At 30.3% G+C, this 16,598-nt stretch overlaps 1 protein-coding gene across 1 annotated transcript; it reads left to right on the top strand.

Moving 5' to 3' along the window:
• The first annotated feature begins 999 nt into the window (after positions 1-999).
• Positions 1,000-4,884, top strand: LOC132713008 (uncharacterized). Its single transcript, XM_060695446.1, has 3 exons — positions 1,000-1,204; positions 3,944-4,084; positions 4,477-4,884. The coding sequence occupies exons 1-3, from the start codon at positions 1,082-1,084 to the stop codon at positions 4,729-4,731; spliced, it is 519 nt and encodes a 172-aa protein (XP_060551429.1). The 5' UTR covers positions 1,000-1,081; the 3' UTR covers positions 4,732-4,884.
• Positions 4,885-16,598: the final 11,714 nt, after the last annotated feature.

Here is a 16,598-nt window from a genome sequence, read left to right as displayed (position 1 = left end):
GGTATATAGGAAAAAAAAATTCAAATTGTTTTTTTCTTACACTCAACCCAAAATAGAAATTTTGATGGTTTTTTTTTTTTTTTTTTTTCAAATTTTTTTTTTTTTTTTTTTTTTAAAAACTTCATTTTCTTTTTAAATGGGCACCAAGACTGGACGAGCACCTGTGTTGGGGGTTTAATTAGAAGAATCATTGGGTAAAAAGTGCTATTTGACGCAGAGTGAAATCAAAACAAACCCTAACTTGTTACTTTCTGGAAATGATCATTTAAAACAACTATTTCATAAATAATTGTCATGTTTTTAAAAATAAAAAAAAAATTATTACACTAATTGACCGATATCATTGATCAATTTCCTCTGAAAAAAATTTCTATAACCGATGACACATAACCTATAACCGATAAAATGGGTTTAAAGTTCCTTGGACCCTTTCGATGCACTCCGATGTCCGTGTCAAAAACCTATGTCAGTAAAGAAAATGCTTGCGTAAGGGATCACACTGCACCTATCTTCTGAATATATCTTTTTAGCAACGTTTGGTGTTAATTTGCTTAAACAAATGTAAATTAATTTGTTTACATATTTGTGATATTGAATTGTATGCTTTTATATATGACTATCATTGTAAATTTGAATATACTTTTTCTAAAATTGTTGTAGTAAATGACTGTCATTGTACACTCGAAGTGTACTCCTAGTGTTCTCAAGAAAATGATAATATTGCTACTAAACTTCTTGCACTCTAATTAGTTCGGGTTTAATATAAAGAAACATCAACATTTATTCAATAGCCCGATATTCGTGCGTTGGCACATCGAACAAACATGTTTTCATTACTGGTCGTAAATTAAATGTTTTCTTAATTTTATGTAGTAAATAGTGGTTACTCTACTGAGTTTTATCTTACATCTAACATAGGGTTAATATGTTAATAAACAGACAAATTGTGATCCTTTCTTTATCAGCTTATTAAATAGAACATTTTGAAATTGTTCTTAATAAAGAAACATTCTGCACGAAGTTATAAGGTCAGAGATTTAGGCTATGACTTTTGTACATCAATGTCATTACGCCTTTTAACATGGTGATTGGTATTTTGATATTCCTCGTTTTCCAACCAGCCGGAGCAGCAAGTTCTGACGTGGACCAGTGGTGTTACAACCCGCCTGGTACTGATTGTTCTTGGTACAAACAGTGTCTTGTGGTAAGAATTTCGAATGAATTTATTTTCTAAGTGGATTTGTCTACAATGGGAACATTTTCTCAAAGTATTTTAAAATTTGATTAAAACAATAGAAATGTATCATTTGGATTTTCTCTTTTTCTATTGCTTGAAAAAAATGTTGACAAAGTTCTATGTAATTTAATATGATCATTTATATGATGAATAATACTAATTTGTTTTACATCTTCTTAATTTCTGCCATATAAATTTTAGCAATGTCGGATCACACACAAAGTTCACACTTCCCAACAGGTAGACCATGCTATGCTTCAACCGATTAAGAATTGTATTCACATTAAGAAAAACTTTACACGAGTAACGTCATGCATGTAAAATATTGCTGATAAACGCTCAGTACAAATGCTGAAGTACGGATTTACATTAAAGTTCAGGCAGAGCAAAGCTAGGAATATCTGCTTTGAATGTTTATAATGACATTTATAATACCGGTATTTATAGCAGCAGCAATGAAGTATTTAATTCAATTGTGTTAAGATAGTTGGATATATTAAAAATGGGCACTATTCAATTAAAGATGCCTGTAAGACTGGTAGAAAATGCTCCATAGTTACTGCCAAAAATCGTTAAGGTTATCATTGGCAAAGATGCCAGCTTTGCATGATTTGGATCCCCAAAAATTGTAGATCATGCATTGCCAAGCGATAGGCTAGTGTCAAGAAACTTATGTATGTTACTTTTTAATACCCATGGAACTGTTGTCCAAATAGCTATTTCTAAAGATCATTTAGTCACATTCAAGTATTAAAGAGATGTCTTGTTAAGAAAAAATAAAGAAGAAAAAAAAACACTTCAATAAAGTTCGGCATAAAAGGCCTGTATTTGTTGCATGAAATAACCCCTGCACACAAAGGAGCTACTGTATACTGTTAATGATGCTTATCCGACAGGAATGAGTGATTGTCCTCAATAACATCCGTATTCTCCAGACTTGTTTGAGCCCTTAAAATTACAACCATATATGCTCTATATATCATATTCCGGCAAAATCCTACTCTTGTCATCATCCAAAATAAGTATCTATAGAATGGAACTTGTTCCAGTAACAAAAAGTCTTTTTAGAAAAATTATGATATTTTCTATTATACTTGTTTTATACTTGTTCACCATTTAAAGTAACAACTTAACTTGTTCTGTATATCCTATACCTTCAAAATCCCAATCTTGCAATCAACAAAAATAAGCATCATTAAAATGGAACCTTACTCACAAAAAATGTTCCATTACCAAAATGTCTTTTAAGAAAAGTAAGATATTTTATATTATTAGTGGTATTTCGATACATGAGAAAATGATATTTCGTCAGTGTCTATAAGTAATGCTTCAGTCTCTGGATTCAGTAAACACTCTGTTTCGTTTTGCAGCCACATAACACAACATTTTACTTTCCTAGATTTTATGTGCCGTTAATAATGTATGACTTTAATTTCTGTGATATTTGATAACCGTTTTATAATGTCACTTGATATTGAGCAGATCATATAAACCAAATGAATATTTTCCTTCAACTATTTTATATACAGTTTTAACATCAACAACATTTTTAATATTTGAAGTGTAAGTACTTTATATAATTGACATTTATTGACTAGCATATACATATATTATTAAGTTTACTGGATGGGTCTCTATTTGCAATATATGCAAACATGTATATGTTCTTAATGCAATTGCGTGTTTTGTCTGACAAGATGTTAAATTAAAGAAGTAAATTGTACGAAGTACTGAAATATCTTACTATTGCACGGTAGATAAACATCAATTCTTTGGAAATGGTAGATTAGAACGTTAATGATATATTATTAAATTGAATAAATTCATTACAATTATTCATTTCTATTTTGAATTATATGCATGTCTGCATTTTAACAAATTATATTGTGTACACTTATATACAGGATTTTTTTTATAATAAGTAATCGCCTTAATGTTAAATCGAAAAATACCATTCCCAATAACTGTAAATCTGATTCACGTGTAGAGACTTTGTTTGGCGGGTAGTAGTGATTATTTAATGCCGAAGAAAATAATATGAAAATAATAAAAGATATTATGATTACTTTATAAGAATTTATTTTAGTTCGATTGTTTTGGAAGCTATAAGCTTATTGTACCACTTTCGAATCAATTCCTGAAACCAACAATCCGTATAAAGTTTCTTTGTTCACGTAACAACGGCTTGTCTCTAATGGGATTTGAAATCACACGGCGAGTGATCCTTAAATCACTAATAATCCGGCACCATAGCAACTAGGCCATGCCACAACAGGTCATTATGATTGAACACACAAGTATCATAATTTTTAGGGAAGTATGTAAGAAAATAATGAGTAAACATATCAACGTCCAACAAGAGAAACTGAAATCTGTCACATGTTTTAATATAACGATCTTCTTTTTTAGGTGAATTTTCATAAATAATGGTTACAAAGATTATTGAAATACGAAACGTAATACCGTCTTAGATTACTTGTTACATTTGAAATTCCAATCAGATAACGTTTTTTCATCTAAATATATCTTTCCGGAATGCCATGGATAATATGATAAAAGTTGTTATCATGCATTAAATCATTCGAACTTTATACAAGTAGTACAGCTGTACTTTGAAAAGCAACCCAATTATTTGTTTTCTCATTTTTGGTCCTACTCCTATGACGTCAAAGCTTTTCGTTTTGATAAAAGTGTTATTATTTTTAGAAACGGTTTCCGTGTGAGGCGGCCAATGATTCTTACGCCATAGGTTTTGGAGATACCATTTGCAATGACTTTGGCAAAAATCGACCTGATTTTTCCGACCTCGGAAAGCGTTGGATAGACGAAACAAGAGCGTGCCTTCAGGTTTTTATTTCATAATTTTAACTAAGGCATATCTAGCATTATTAAGAAAAGACCAAACGATACATTTTTATTTTCTTCGAGCATAGTAATATTCGTTTACAGCAAAATTATTTCATGAAATGTTTCATCTAAAAAAGTGGGGTAAAAGACATTTGGCGAATTGTGTTTTTATGTGAATGTCGGTCATCAAGTGTGTAAATATTAAACAAATATTTGATCAAATCAACAACACACCTGGTATATTTTTGTTCATGTTTCATATTATTTGTTTTGCGCTTGTTCATGTTATGGAAGAACAAACAACGGCTTACTGCTCATTTTCTTTACAGTTCATTGTTTATATATCTGTCACATCTCATCTCTCAAATAAATTGAAATCCTTATATCTTCAGAAACAACTGGTTCCGCTTTTATCAAGAGACAATATGACATGTCAAGGGATCCAAAAGTTCGCTTTTCAGACACATTCATACTGCTACAGCACACCTCCAAAAGGGTCCCCGTCGTTCTGTGATCTACCATTCTCCGACTGGTTACATATTTCGTGGATTGTCAAACAAAGTCTTTTTCGTGAAACCTCAGAAACTGTTAAACAAATATTGCAAATTCTTGGAAGTTGTGCATCTACTGGTCTTTTTGGAAAGTAATAACATTTTTCGTTATTCAGATATTTGACATATTTCATATGTTTATCGATTTATCCACAATGATTTCAAACAACAATTGTTAAAGGTTTATAATTTGTTTCTCTTTTGAGATCATTTTATAGAATTTGTACAAAAATAAAACAATATGATGAAGTTTTATTTATCTTATCACTTGAAGTCGTTTAACTTTAAAGCTTAAACCATCAAATAAATCTAGGTGAAAGATATGAGCTCGTTAGATAGTGCACTTTCTCCTTTGCTGTTGATCGTATTTGATCAATATTTCAAAGTTTTACCTTACGTATACTTCAAAATATGACAGCAACAGATGAACATATTGTACACTTACACTCATTCAAAGTAGGCTTTTTACTAACATATATAAATGATAAATTTTGAAAAGAAATATATTATTCAGATGTAAATAATCGCATTTGCTGGAAAGGTTATCAAAAACATTTTGTTCATGCATCTTATCAGCCACAAAAAACTTAAACTTTCACATTCTAATTTAAAATGAATAATAATTCAAGAGGATAATAATTTTAGTGACTTGCACAATATAGCCGAAAGAAGATTTTGGGACAGAACTCCAACAGATTTTTTTTCTCTAAATGATAAACCTGTCTCTCATAGGTTACGGTGGTTTAATACACGTTTGTGTCTCTTAACGCGTTGTAGAGAATGTTCTGAAATAACATTTAGATATTCCTGTTTGGAATATAATAAAAACTATTGCATAAATCCTTATATAGACAGAATTAAATGTTAGTAATTTTCTACTACCTTTGTGCAAACGAAATAAAAACAACAAATGAATTGACCGTCTTGATATCAATCTTAAGTCAAAGTATGTCCCCAAACTTATTGACCTTCGTAAATTACTAGAAAGTAGCACTTTGTCATACATCCTCATTCTGCTAACCTAATTAGCGAGTGTAGCTTAAAATAATGATACAGACGGGTTTTCTTTCTCTAATCAGCGGTCAACTTAAATTTGCAAGAACAGCAAAATATCTAGTCAAGGTTGTCCGGTACAAGAATCTAGTACAGAACTTTTTTTTTTAAAATTTCCCGATAAAGTTGGGGTCGCGTTCATCAATGATCTGCAATTTGGCTGTCTCTTCATTAATAATCAAACACTTATTCTTTAGATAAAAATGCAATAATTTAATTATTATGCTATGTATAAAATATATATAATTAAAAAAGATATACAGCTATCGGTTATACTTCTGGTAATCAAACTGTCGTAGATTTCAATTATAATGTAAGAAATTATTGTATGTTATTATTATCATGTCTGACCTGATAATAACAGGGTGCAGAATACAGCCTTTAATTTTGGTAAACATTTGATCTTTTCCAGAAATAAGGTATGCAAACCTTATATACACTGTATAATGTCAATTTTTCCCTTCGAAGAAGCAGTTTATGAATGTTCAGTCTCACAAAATGTTTCATGATTGGAAATAATTACTCTGCCAGGAAATACTCTTTGTACAGTAGTTTATGAGTTAAACAGTTTTCATCCATCTGCTGAGTCTACTGAAAATGTGTACCAAGTTGAAAATTAATATGCGAACCACTCCGGGAAATAAGTAGAAAGAAACAATTCATTTCATTTACTAAAAATGAGCTACCAAGCAATATTTATTTATTAAAAAGTATCTGTATGCGTTATTAATCTTACGAAAATGTTTTTATCGAAAGATTTCTTTCTGGGGCCAGTTTCTCAAAGCTCTGTTAAATTAAACCGTCCGTTAAATTAACAGTTCATTAAAATAGCTAACCGACTTAACAGTCGGTTAAAAACTTGTTGCTCAAAACTTTTTAACAGGAGTGTTAGGAGTGTTAATTAACACCCCTGTTAAATTTTAACCAGCGGTTAACAGGTTGATTCAATCCCAGAAATCCCCATTCTGTTGTTTGCAAAATGGCGTCTGAAACACTAAAGTCAAATATCTTGTCTAAAAATAATCTTGTTTAAAGAAAAGAGCAACAAATTTTAATATTAACAAAACTCTTCTTCTTGAGGAATTGGTAATGGAAATTTTGATGTGTTAAACTCAAATTCTGACACTTTTTTACATTATTCGTGCATTAAACGATATGTGCACGGCATAAAAATGGGATGCTTACACCCATATGACATCAGGCATGACGTAAATAAACCAAATGACGTCAGCATAACCTCTTTTACAATAATAAACATTGCACTTTGATGTGTGATCATTTGACATGTGAGTTGATTGAGGAAATATATATAATGTAATTTAAACTCAGTGTCAGAAGCAAAAATAAATATGTATGAAGAATAGATTTATAAATAATCGTAACCAATTATCATTAGAATTTTTGCTTGGATTGGTTATTTTACGATATCTCAGAAGGCCCATTAACACTACTAGTAAGGAAACTGTACAGTAATGCAATATGGTTACAGAATAACATCCACACTAAGACACCTAAATTATAATACCTTACTGTATTCATTTATGTATCATAATGTGTTTTAAACCTGAACAAAAACAAATAATTTATGGTAGATCTTTCTAAATGTTGAAATACATTAAAAAAATTAACAATGTCATATAATTTAGAAGAAATCTCGATTGCGGCACATGTATAAGGAATTTAAATTTGTATTTTCATTATATCCTTTTTTGATTTTTTTGGGATATGTTTTTATTTAAATTTCGATTTTGGTTTAACCCTAAAAAAGATTTCACTTTCAAAATGTATTTCAGAATTTAATTTTTATGAAACCCCCCCTGTTTTAAATTTTTAACGGTTTGGGTTTAATCCTCATTTAAATTAACAGCGCATCAGCTGGGTTTAAAATTTACTTTTAAAAATTTGAGTTTAAATTTTAGCAACCGAATTTAACAAAAATGGTTAAAAATTTTAAAAAGTTTAGTTATTGAATTTTAAAGGGGGCGGTTAAAATTTTAAAAGAGCCCTTTAGAAAAATGGCCACTTAAACCCGTATCATAACCCTTTTAAACCCCCCAAAAATATTCTTTTTAACTGTTCAAAAATTTGGGTTGTTTTTAATTTTAACGCTTTCATTTTCAAACAAAAAAGTTTATTATTTTGCCCGAAAATATAAAAGAATTAGCAAATTTAAAAACCTGGTTAGTCTTTTTGGATAAAACCAAAGAAGGGGGAAAAAAAACTCCTAACCTTTTCTACATTTATAATTATAGTGTCATAAATGTAACAATGTCACATACGAATGTTACTATGTTACTAAAGGTGTAACACTATGACGATAAATATAACATGTTTTGTCACTCATATTGTACATAAAACAATTATTTTATCAATTTTATTGTGAAAATTTATACAATTCTGAGTCCTATTTTCTAAAGTATGAGGTGTTGAGAACATTTGATTTTCATCATCTGCAGATGGGCAGTATTAAGCTGATTTAAGACAATAAAACGCTGGAGAGCGCCGATGTTTTGAAATATATAATGATTCCACAATGCCAGATCCTTTTATTCTCTACGTGGCTTGGAAACTAGCATTTAACTCGAAAATTTAAGTCGCAAATATTTGCATGTCACGTGATTCATTGTAGTTGAAAATAAAACAAATACTCTGTTCCCCGTTAAAGAATGTAAAAAATAGAAACTCATTATTCACTGAATCCGAGAAAAAAGATGAAATAGATGAAGAAAAAAAACAATAACAAGATTATTAATTGACAATGAATAATGAGAGATGGCGCCGGTTTAAAAATAACAGCCAGGGGCCAGTTTCTCAAAGCTCTGTTAAATTTAACTGCCTGTTAAATTAACAGTCCGTTAAAATAGCTAACCGACTGTTACTTAACAGCCTGTTAAAAACGTGTTGCTCAAAACTTTTTAACAGGAGTGTTAATTAACACCCCTGTTAAATTTTAACCAGCTGTTAACAGGTTCATTCTATCCCATAATTCCTCATTCTGTAGTTTGCAAAATGGCGTCTGAGTCAAATATCTTGTCTAAAAATAATCATGTTTAAAAGATAAGAGCAACAGATTTCAATATTAACAAAAACTCTTCTTCTTGAGGAATTGGTAAATGGAAATTTTGATGTGTTAAACTCAAATTCTGACACAGTTTACATTATTCGTGCATTATGCATAAAAATGGGATGCTTAGACCCCATATGACGTCAGACATGACGTAAATAAACCAAATGACGACAGCATAACCTCTTTTACAATAATTAACATTGAACTTTGACCTGTGATCATTTGACATGTGAGTTGATTAAGGAAATATAATGTAATTTAAATTCTGAGAGATCAGTGTCAGAAGCAAAAATAATTATGTATGAAGAATAGATTTAAAAATAGTCGTAACCAATTGTCATTACAATTTTTGCTTGGATTGATTTTATTTTACGATAGATCTATGTCAGAAAGCCCATTAACACTAAAGTTAGTAAGAAAATTGTAATGCAATGTGGTTACAGAATAACATCCACACAAAAATGTTTTGATAGACACTTAAAATTGAAATAATTTACTGTATTCATTTATGTATCATTATGTGTTTTAAAGCTGAACAAAAACAAATATTTTTTTTTTAACTTTATTTCCCTCGTCATGGGTATGTGTGTGTGTATATATGTACATGTGTATATATTTGCTACTAAATAATTCTAACTTTGATGATTACGTGATGTTTAATTATATTTGAATGTATGTATTTTGTGACCATGTGCATTTTGTACACGTCTTATATGAATAAACTATCTATCTATATATTATTGTAAAAGTGTGAAGTTTTGATAAATACTCAATGCAACAAAACTGCACACTTTTACAATAATATATACACATGTACATACACAACACAATATACAAACAAACTCACAAGGGAAATAAAAGAAGAGAAAAAAAGGAAAGATAGATCATACATTGAACGGAGAAAACATACATAGGTGTTACTTATACTCAAACTTTTAACAACAAATAATTTATGGTAGATCTCTCTTAAGTGAAAAAACTGAAACAATGTCATGTAAAAGAAGAAATCTCAATTGCAGCAAAAGGAACTAGACCTATAAGGAATTTAAATTTGTTTTTTTCATTATATCTATTTTGATAATTTGCATATGTTTCATTTAAATACGACTGTCAACGCATAAAAATACATTTCACATATACATATATCATTTCTATGATCCCTCTGTTAAATTTTAACGGAGGTTCAAACCTCGATTAAATTAACAGACAGATTCAGCTGTTAAAGTGGCAGTTAAAGTGAGCGTTAATTTTGAGCAACAAAATTTATCACGAAGGTTAAATTTAACCGTCTGTTAGTGGATTTAACGGACGGTTAAATTTAACAGAGCTTTGAGAAACTGGCCCCTGGTGTCAGGTTGTGCGGTACCGCAACAGCATCTTGACAAGTAAGTGTCGTAGCCTTACAGAACTTGATTATATTGTCTTACAAAGAAAAGTTGATTCTTCAAAAATAAAGACTATTTTGAAACATTATCATTTGTACACAGTAAACATTAAAGTTCTATATTGACCTTTCCTCTGTCGTGTTATTTAAAGAGGTCTTATAGGTTCCCGCTTTAATTTCTGTTGTTGTTCAAGTTTTAAAATTTATTTTTGTGAATCTTAATAGTGTCTGATATGTGGAACAAGAAACCCGCCAAACATAATTACAAAAAAAAACTTTGTAACGAATAATCTAATCATTATCTCTTGAGATTTTTTGTTCTGTATTTTAACACTGTCAGTATCTTTCATTAAATGAGCACAGATATTTTAAACTGTCTCGTTATTACTTTAACGCTTTCATTTCAAACAAAAAGTTGCCTTGCAGAAAATGAAAAAAAAAAACGCTGCTCATTCAAAGAAGCGATGATTCATACGCTCTAGATGTTTTGACACTGTGTCAAAATGTATTTTCTGCTATTGTTCAAGAAGAGCTTTAGTTCAAGTTCTGTTCCCTGATTATTTGCTATGAGTAATTATTATAGTAAAGTTTAATAACAATTTTAAAGATAAATTATTAGATATAGGGTCACTTTAGTAAACTCATGAAAGCCAAATATATTACTATGGAATGTTGTTTTGCTTTCTTTTTTCCTTACTTGTTTGTTTTTTTTGTTCGTTTGTTTGTTTGTTTGCTTGCTTGATTGATTGATTGATTGATTGATTGATTGATTGATTGATTGATTGATTGATTGATTGATTGATTGATTGATTGATTGATTGATTGATTGATTGATTGATTGATTGACAAATACTCTAATCCCCCCTTAAAGAATGTAAAAAATAGAAACCTAATTTTTACTGAATCCGAGAAAAAAAGATGAAAAATAAACTAAGATTATAAATTGACAATCAATATAAGAGATGGCGCCGGCTTAACAAAAACCGCCTGATGTCAGTTTGTGCCGTACCGCAGCAGCTTCTTAACAAGTAAGTGTCATGTCCTTATAGAAATTGATAATATTGCCCTAAAAAGAATAGTTGAGAATTATCCATAATAAAGAATATTTCGAAACATTATCATTTGTACATAGTAGACAATAAGTTCAAGTTCTGTATTAGCATCTCCTCTGTCGTGTTATTTTAAGAGGTCTTAAATGTTCCCGCTTTAACTTGTTGTTTATGTTTTCATTAGATGGCAAAGTAGATGGTTGTGAAAACTTTCATTGGCTTATTCAGATAAAACTTATTCAGCTGATATTGTGTCAAATTATAGTTACTGAAATAGTTTAAGTTTCATCGTACTTCATGAAATGTATACTTTAGATTCGTCAACATGAAAGCTACATGCCTGCAGATAAGACAAAATATAACAAGACAAACGTGAAAAGAAATGTACTTAAGATTTTAAGAAATGTAAACAAATTCAAGATTCAAACAATATTTTATATGTTATGTGCGATTAGTGACTATCTTAGCAGATCTGATCGCTATATTTGTAATGCACGACATATATATTTTGACCCCTTTTCGTTAACTTACGTGCAATTTAAGTGCCATTTGCAATGTTTACCAGAAAAATAGCATGAATCTTAAGGTTTTAAGAAATGTAAAGATATTCAAGATTACAGAAGTAATGAATTGCATGTTATGTGTGATTGTGTGATTAATGACTGATTTGCAGTATTTATCACTATATTTTTACTGCGTTACTAACACAGTTATTCAATTTGCTACATTTGCATATTTTGGCCTTTATTTGTGTTTTTGATTTTGTTTTGTTTGTTTTTTGTCTTTATTTGTTTGTTGTGTTTGGTTGTTTTTGTAATTTTCATGGATTGTAAGCGTTTTTAATGTGTAAATCAATATCTTTGTTCACTACTGTAAAATACATTTTAAGAAAATTAGCATGACTCTGGACGCATGCTGCTTTAAAGGAACATTATGCCTATCCATGAGTAAACGGCGACTGTTCAGATAAATTCAAATGAACATTATTTTATACATTTTTGTCAATTAAAAAGATATGTGTCACCTGAATAAACGATTATTCATGTGATCTACATAAATTTCTATAAATAACTTTTTTAATTAATCGGTAGCATTCGATTTATAAAAAGAGTGGTGCAGTCTTTTAATTTTTAGGCAGTGTTAATATTAGTAATTGTCAATGGTCTATGGCCATTAGTTAATCTTTTGAAATAAATAATTAAGCTAAAAATTGACAGTAAAATAATGAGTATCATGCCACCTTAACTTCACATTTCATGTTCTATTTATTTATTTATTTATTTATTTATTTCATTTAATTTTTGTGTGAATCTTTATAGTGTCTGATATGTGGAACAAGAAACCAGCCAAACATAATTACAAAATAAATCTTTGAACGAATAAAATTTTCTGATCATTATCTCTTGAGATTTTTTGTTCTTTATTTCAACACTGTTACTATCAGTCATTAAATGAGCACAGATATTCTAAACTGTCTCGTTTGTACCTTAACGCTTTCATTACAAACAATAATGTCGTTGCCTTGCAGAAACTGCAAAAGAAAAACGCTTCTCTTGCAGAAAAAGCGATGATTCATACGCTGTATATTTTTGTGACACTGTGTGTCAAATGCGGCCTGTATATTCTGTTTTTGTTCAACGACGGATACACGAGAACTGTAGTTCCCAGATTAATTGTTATGAGTAATTGTTAAAGTAAAGGCTAGTAATTGTTTTTATTATATATAAAGTTTTTTATTACTGTAGTAAACTCAAAAAGCCAAATATATTTGATATTGAATGTTGTTTTGATTGCTAGCATGCTTGCTTGCTTGATTGATTCACTGATTCATTCATTTATTCATTCATTCATTTAATCTGCTATTGTATTACTGGTTTAATCATTTTGACAGATTATACCAAATTACTATTCCGTGTAAAGCAATTTTCGAATTTACATAAACGAACATTTCTTTTGAACTGTCATGAAAACAAAAGTACAATCAAAGTCACATGATATGTATCACTGACATTTAAATACAAATGTATTTCATTCATTTCCAATATACATCTATAACAGCTAGTTGACTAGTTAGAAATGTCAATGTCTTGGTGGAGGAGGAAGATTAAAATGTCGGAAAAAATTGTTCTCAAAAAATACAATAGTGTTATCCCACTGGGAACAATGTCTAGCAACAAAAACAGTCTGCAATTCAAGACACAAATTCACCATGAAATTGTAAAATAAGGATATGTGTTTGTGTGTGTGTTGGTTCGCATTGCATGCGTGCGTTACAGTGTTTGTTGTGTTCAAAATCAACCCCTTTTTGCAGAACCTACGGGGTACAAGTGAATAAAACATGGTTCTATACATCCTAACTTAAACATTTGTTATTGAAATTAAGATCAAATATTGAATAATGCAATAGAAACTACGTACCTTTCTATTTGTATTTAATCTATGTACTTACAAGTAAAAAAATGTTTAGAAATTTTACGCTTTTTCTAAAGGAAAGTATGTACATATTAAATTGCCATGTTCCAAAACATTAAACTATGCATTGAAATGACAATACTTAAGTCAACCTTTTTATGATTTCTCATATTCTCTTTAATTTAATCAAGGTAGTAAAATAAATTATTTTTAAAAATCTTCGTTTACAAGTTTCGTAAACACATCGTAGGTGAAACTTTGTTAAATGTATTAGCTGTATTTTAAAAGGGAACATGCTCAGTATGGCAATTATTGTAACTGTAATGAATTTGTCCAGTTCGAGGTTAACAGTTGTTAGATTTTTATTTTATATTTTAAGTTCTTTCATATATGTATAACTTGTCATCTGGTGTAGCAGTCATATTTGTTACAAATTAATCCACACAAAGCCAACTTCCTCCTATTATTTAAACTCTAGTAAAAATATTGTTGTGTTACGTCCTTACACTTACATAGCCAAATTAAGGCAGAATAATTGGTTTTATGAAAATGGACGTTGGGAAATTGCATGTTAACACGACAGTTTGTTTTCCATTATTAACTTGCTGATAGCAGTTTGTGTCCGGGCACTTTCGATAAAAGTATTTCTATTCCGATTAGTTCACTGAATGCGTTTTTAGCTTTTCGTTCTGAAATGTTATTTGGACAAACGCGTTTGGTTGTACATAAAGCTTCGTTAATTTGCTGCTGTGGCCCATCACCTTTTCTCTCAGGCTACATCGAAAGCATAGGCATGGATTAGGAAAGCTAGTGACATTACAGGTTAAAGTGTAATAATATTTGAAGTTAGTATAATGGCTGGATTTGATTTTATTTCATCAAGGATAAAGAATATCCACGTCCTTAGATATAGAGGAAGAGCAGCACAGCCTGACTAATTATTGAAATATTTTCGGTTATATTAAATACAAATACGTTATTGTTTAATTATAACTATTTTTTGCCATTTATATCATATCTATATACACACCTAAACAGACGTCTCTGGTCGTTATTTACGTCCAAAACAATCAAATTCAATAAATATTTATACAAAATCGTTTCATGTTTACGTCTTTTAAACGGGACGATAATTAACACCTGGCAAGCCCTAGCTCGTAACAACATATGATCAAACAAAACAATACAAATTGCCACAAAATATGGAGAACACGAAATGGATTATTTTACAACTCAAAAATACAAACATTCAACAAAATTTATCAGTTTCAAAGCATCTAATTTACACCTCAAAACAACACCAAAATACACCAATATTTCAATATCTTCAAACACAAAGCTTCAGCTATGAAAATCTTGACAAGATATTTAATCAACCAATACAACTCAACATCTATCAACCAAATACATGTATAACTAAAAACTAGTAACTAAAAAGCTGAAATACAACAAATTAGATCAGTTTAGACGACCACAATTAAATTCAGACTCAGTCAACAAATTTAGAAAACGCTACAATTTGTATTCTCTGTTCTATAAAAAGGAAAACGCAATACAGTCCGAGAGTACTTTCCTCAAAGCCAAAATTTCGCGTGATTATGTAATATATGTTATCATAAGAAGGCACAAGATCACAATAATTTACCCTTTGTTGCCCGCAATACAAAAGTAGTTACACGGGAAATATAGCTTATATTTAGTGCTACATATTTATACAAATTTGAATAACACAGCAAAACGGAAGCATTTACTAGAGGAGATGTGAAATGATTGATAAATGTGAATTTTGAAACATCTTAATGTTAGCATATAAACAATGATCATTTTATCAGGGTTGTTTTGCCTGTTTACGACCGTTATGACAGCACATCTTCATACACACTTCACAGTGAAAATTTTGAAAAAGATTAGCCGGTCAACCCGTCAATTACAGTACACGGATAATTTTTTCTCGGATAGTTCTACAAAGTTGGGGTAAGTGATTTTTGTTTGGAATGTTTAGAAAATTGCAATTTCATCCTGTGTCTATATAGAATATATAGTAAAAATAACTGTGGTCTTAGGCCATAATGATTTGACATTTTTAATGTATAGAGAGCAGCTTAGGATTTAAAAATACATGTTATTTACACTACCTTCCACACAACGTACCGCTGTATGAACAAGAAATGTGTCCGTAGGACACGGGTGTCCCCACATTACTGTTTTGTCAATCTTATGACTCTAGGTCAAATAATTTTTAGCTGTATGTGCCACAAGTTGAAAACTAAAAATCTTTTATCAAGTAAAGGGCAAGACTGTTACAAATACTGAATGAATCCACAAGCAAACCCCAAGGTGCATAAGTATACATGTTGACCAATATTTTTGTAAACTTTCAGGCATAAAGGTCAAATACTTTTTGTGCAAGCCTGAACAAGTTGAAAATTGCAAATTTATACTACCTACCGTAAGTCAAGGGCAATAACTCTAATAAAACGGATAAAAATCCACAAGTCTCAAGTGCATAGCTTCACTATGATGTTGATCATTATTCCAGTAAAGTTGGTTGATTCTAACTCAAGCACTCAAGAAAAATAACACAACATAATAAAACGGTTTTTACTAAGTCAAGGGCAAAAACTCTAAAAATTCTAAATATATCCACACGGAATTAACCAGATGCACAACTACACATGCTGAGCGACATTCATGTAAGGTTTCATAACTCTATGTCAAATACTTTTTGAGTTACATGTGACACAAGTTGAAAAATTGCAAATATTTACTAAGTCAAGGGCAATAACTCTAAAAATACTAAATAAATCCACGTGAAAATACCCAGGTACACAACTACACATGCTGAGCAACATTCCTGTAAGGTTTCATAACTCTAGGACAGACAATTGCAAATCTACCTCCCCCCCCCCTAAATTTGGGGCACAAAAACAATCATCAGATAAAACCGTATGATTATTCTGACATTCGGTCACTATAACTGAAAGGCACTGTCACTCTA

The sequence above is a fragment of the Ruditapes philippinarum genome, unplaced genomic scaffold (genome assembly GCF_026571515.1).
Source record: "Ruditapes philippinarum isolate M1 unplaced genomic scaffold, ASM2657151v2 ctg2929_1_1_1_1, whole genome shotgun sequence".
Classification (NCBI taxonomy): Eukaryota; Metazoa; Mollusca; class Bivalvia; order Venerida; family Veneridae; genus Ruditapes; species Ruditapes philippinarum.
Note: the sequence above shows the minus strand (reverse complement) of the source record. Positions and strands in the feature narration are given on the sequence as shown.

Coding starts and splice junctions, on each gene's coding strand:
- LOC132713008 (XM_060695446.1), top strand. CDS start 1,082: ATGGTGATTGGTATTTTGATATTCCTCGTTTTCCAACCAGCCGGAGCA. Junction 1,205..3,943: donor GGTACAAACAGTGTCTTGTG/GTAAGAATTTCG, acceptor TATTATTTTTAG/AAACGGTTTCCGTGTGAGGC. Junction 4,085..4,476: donor AAACAAGAGCGTGCCTTCAG/GTTTTTATTTCA, acceptor TTATATCTTCAG/AAACAACTGGTTCCGCTTTT.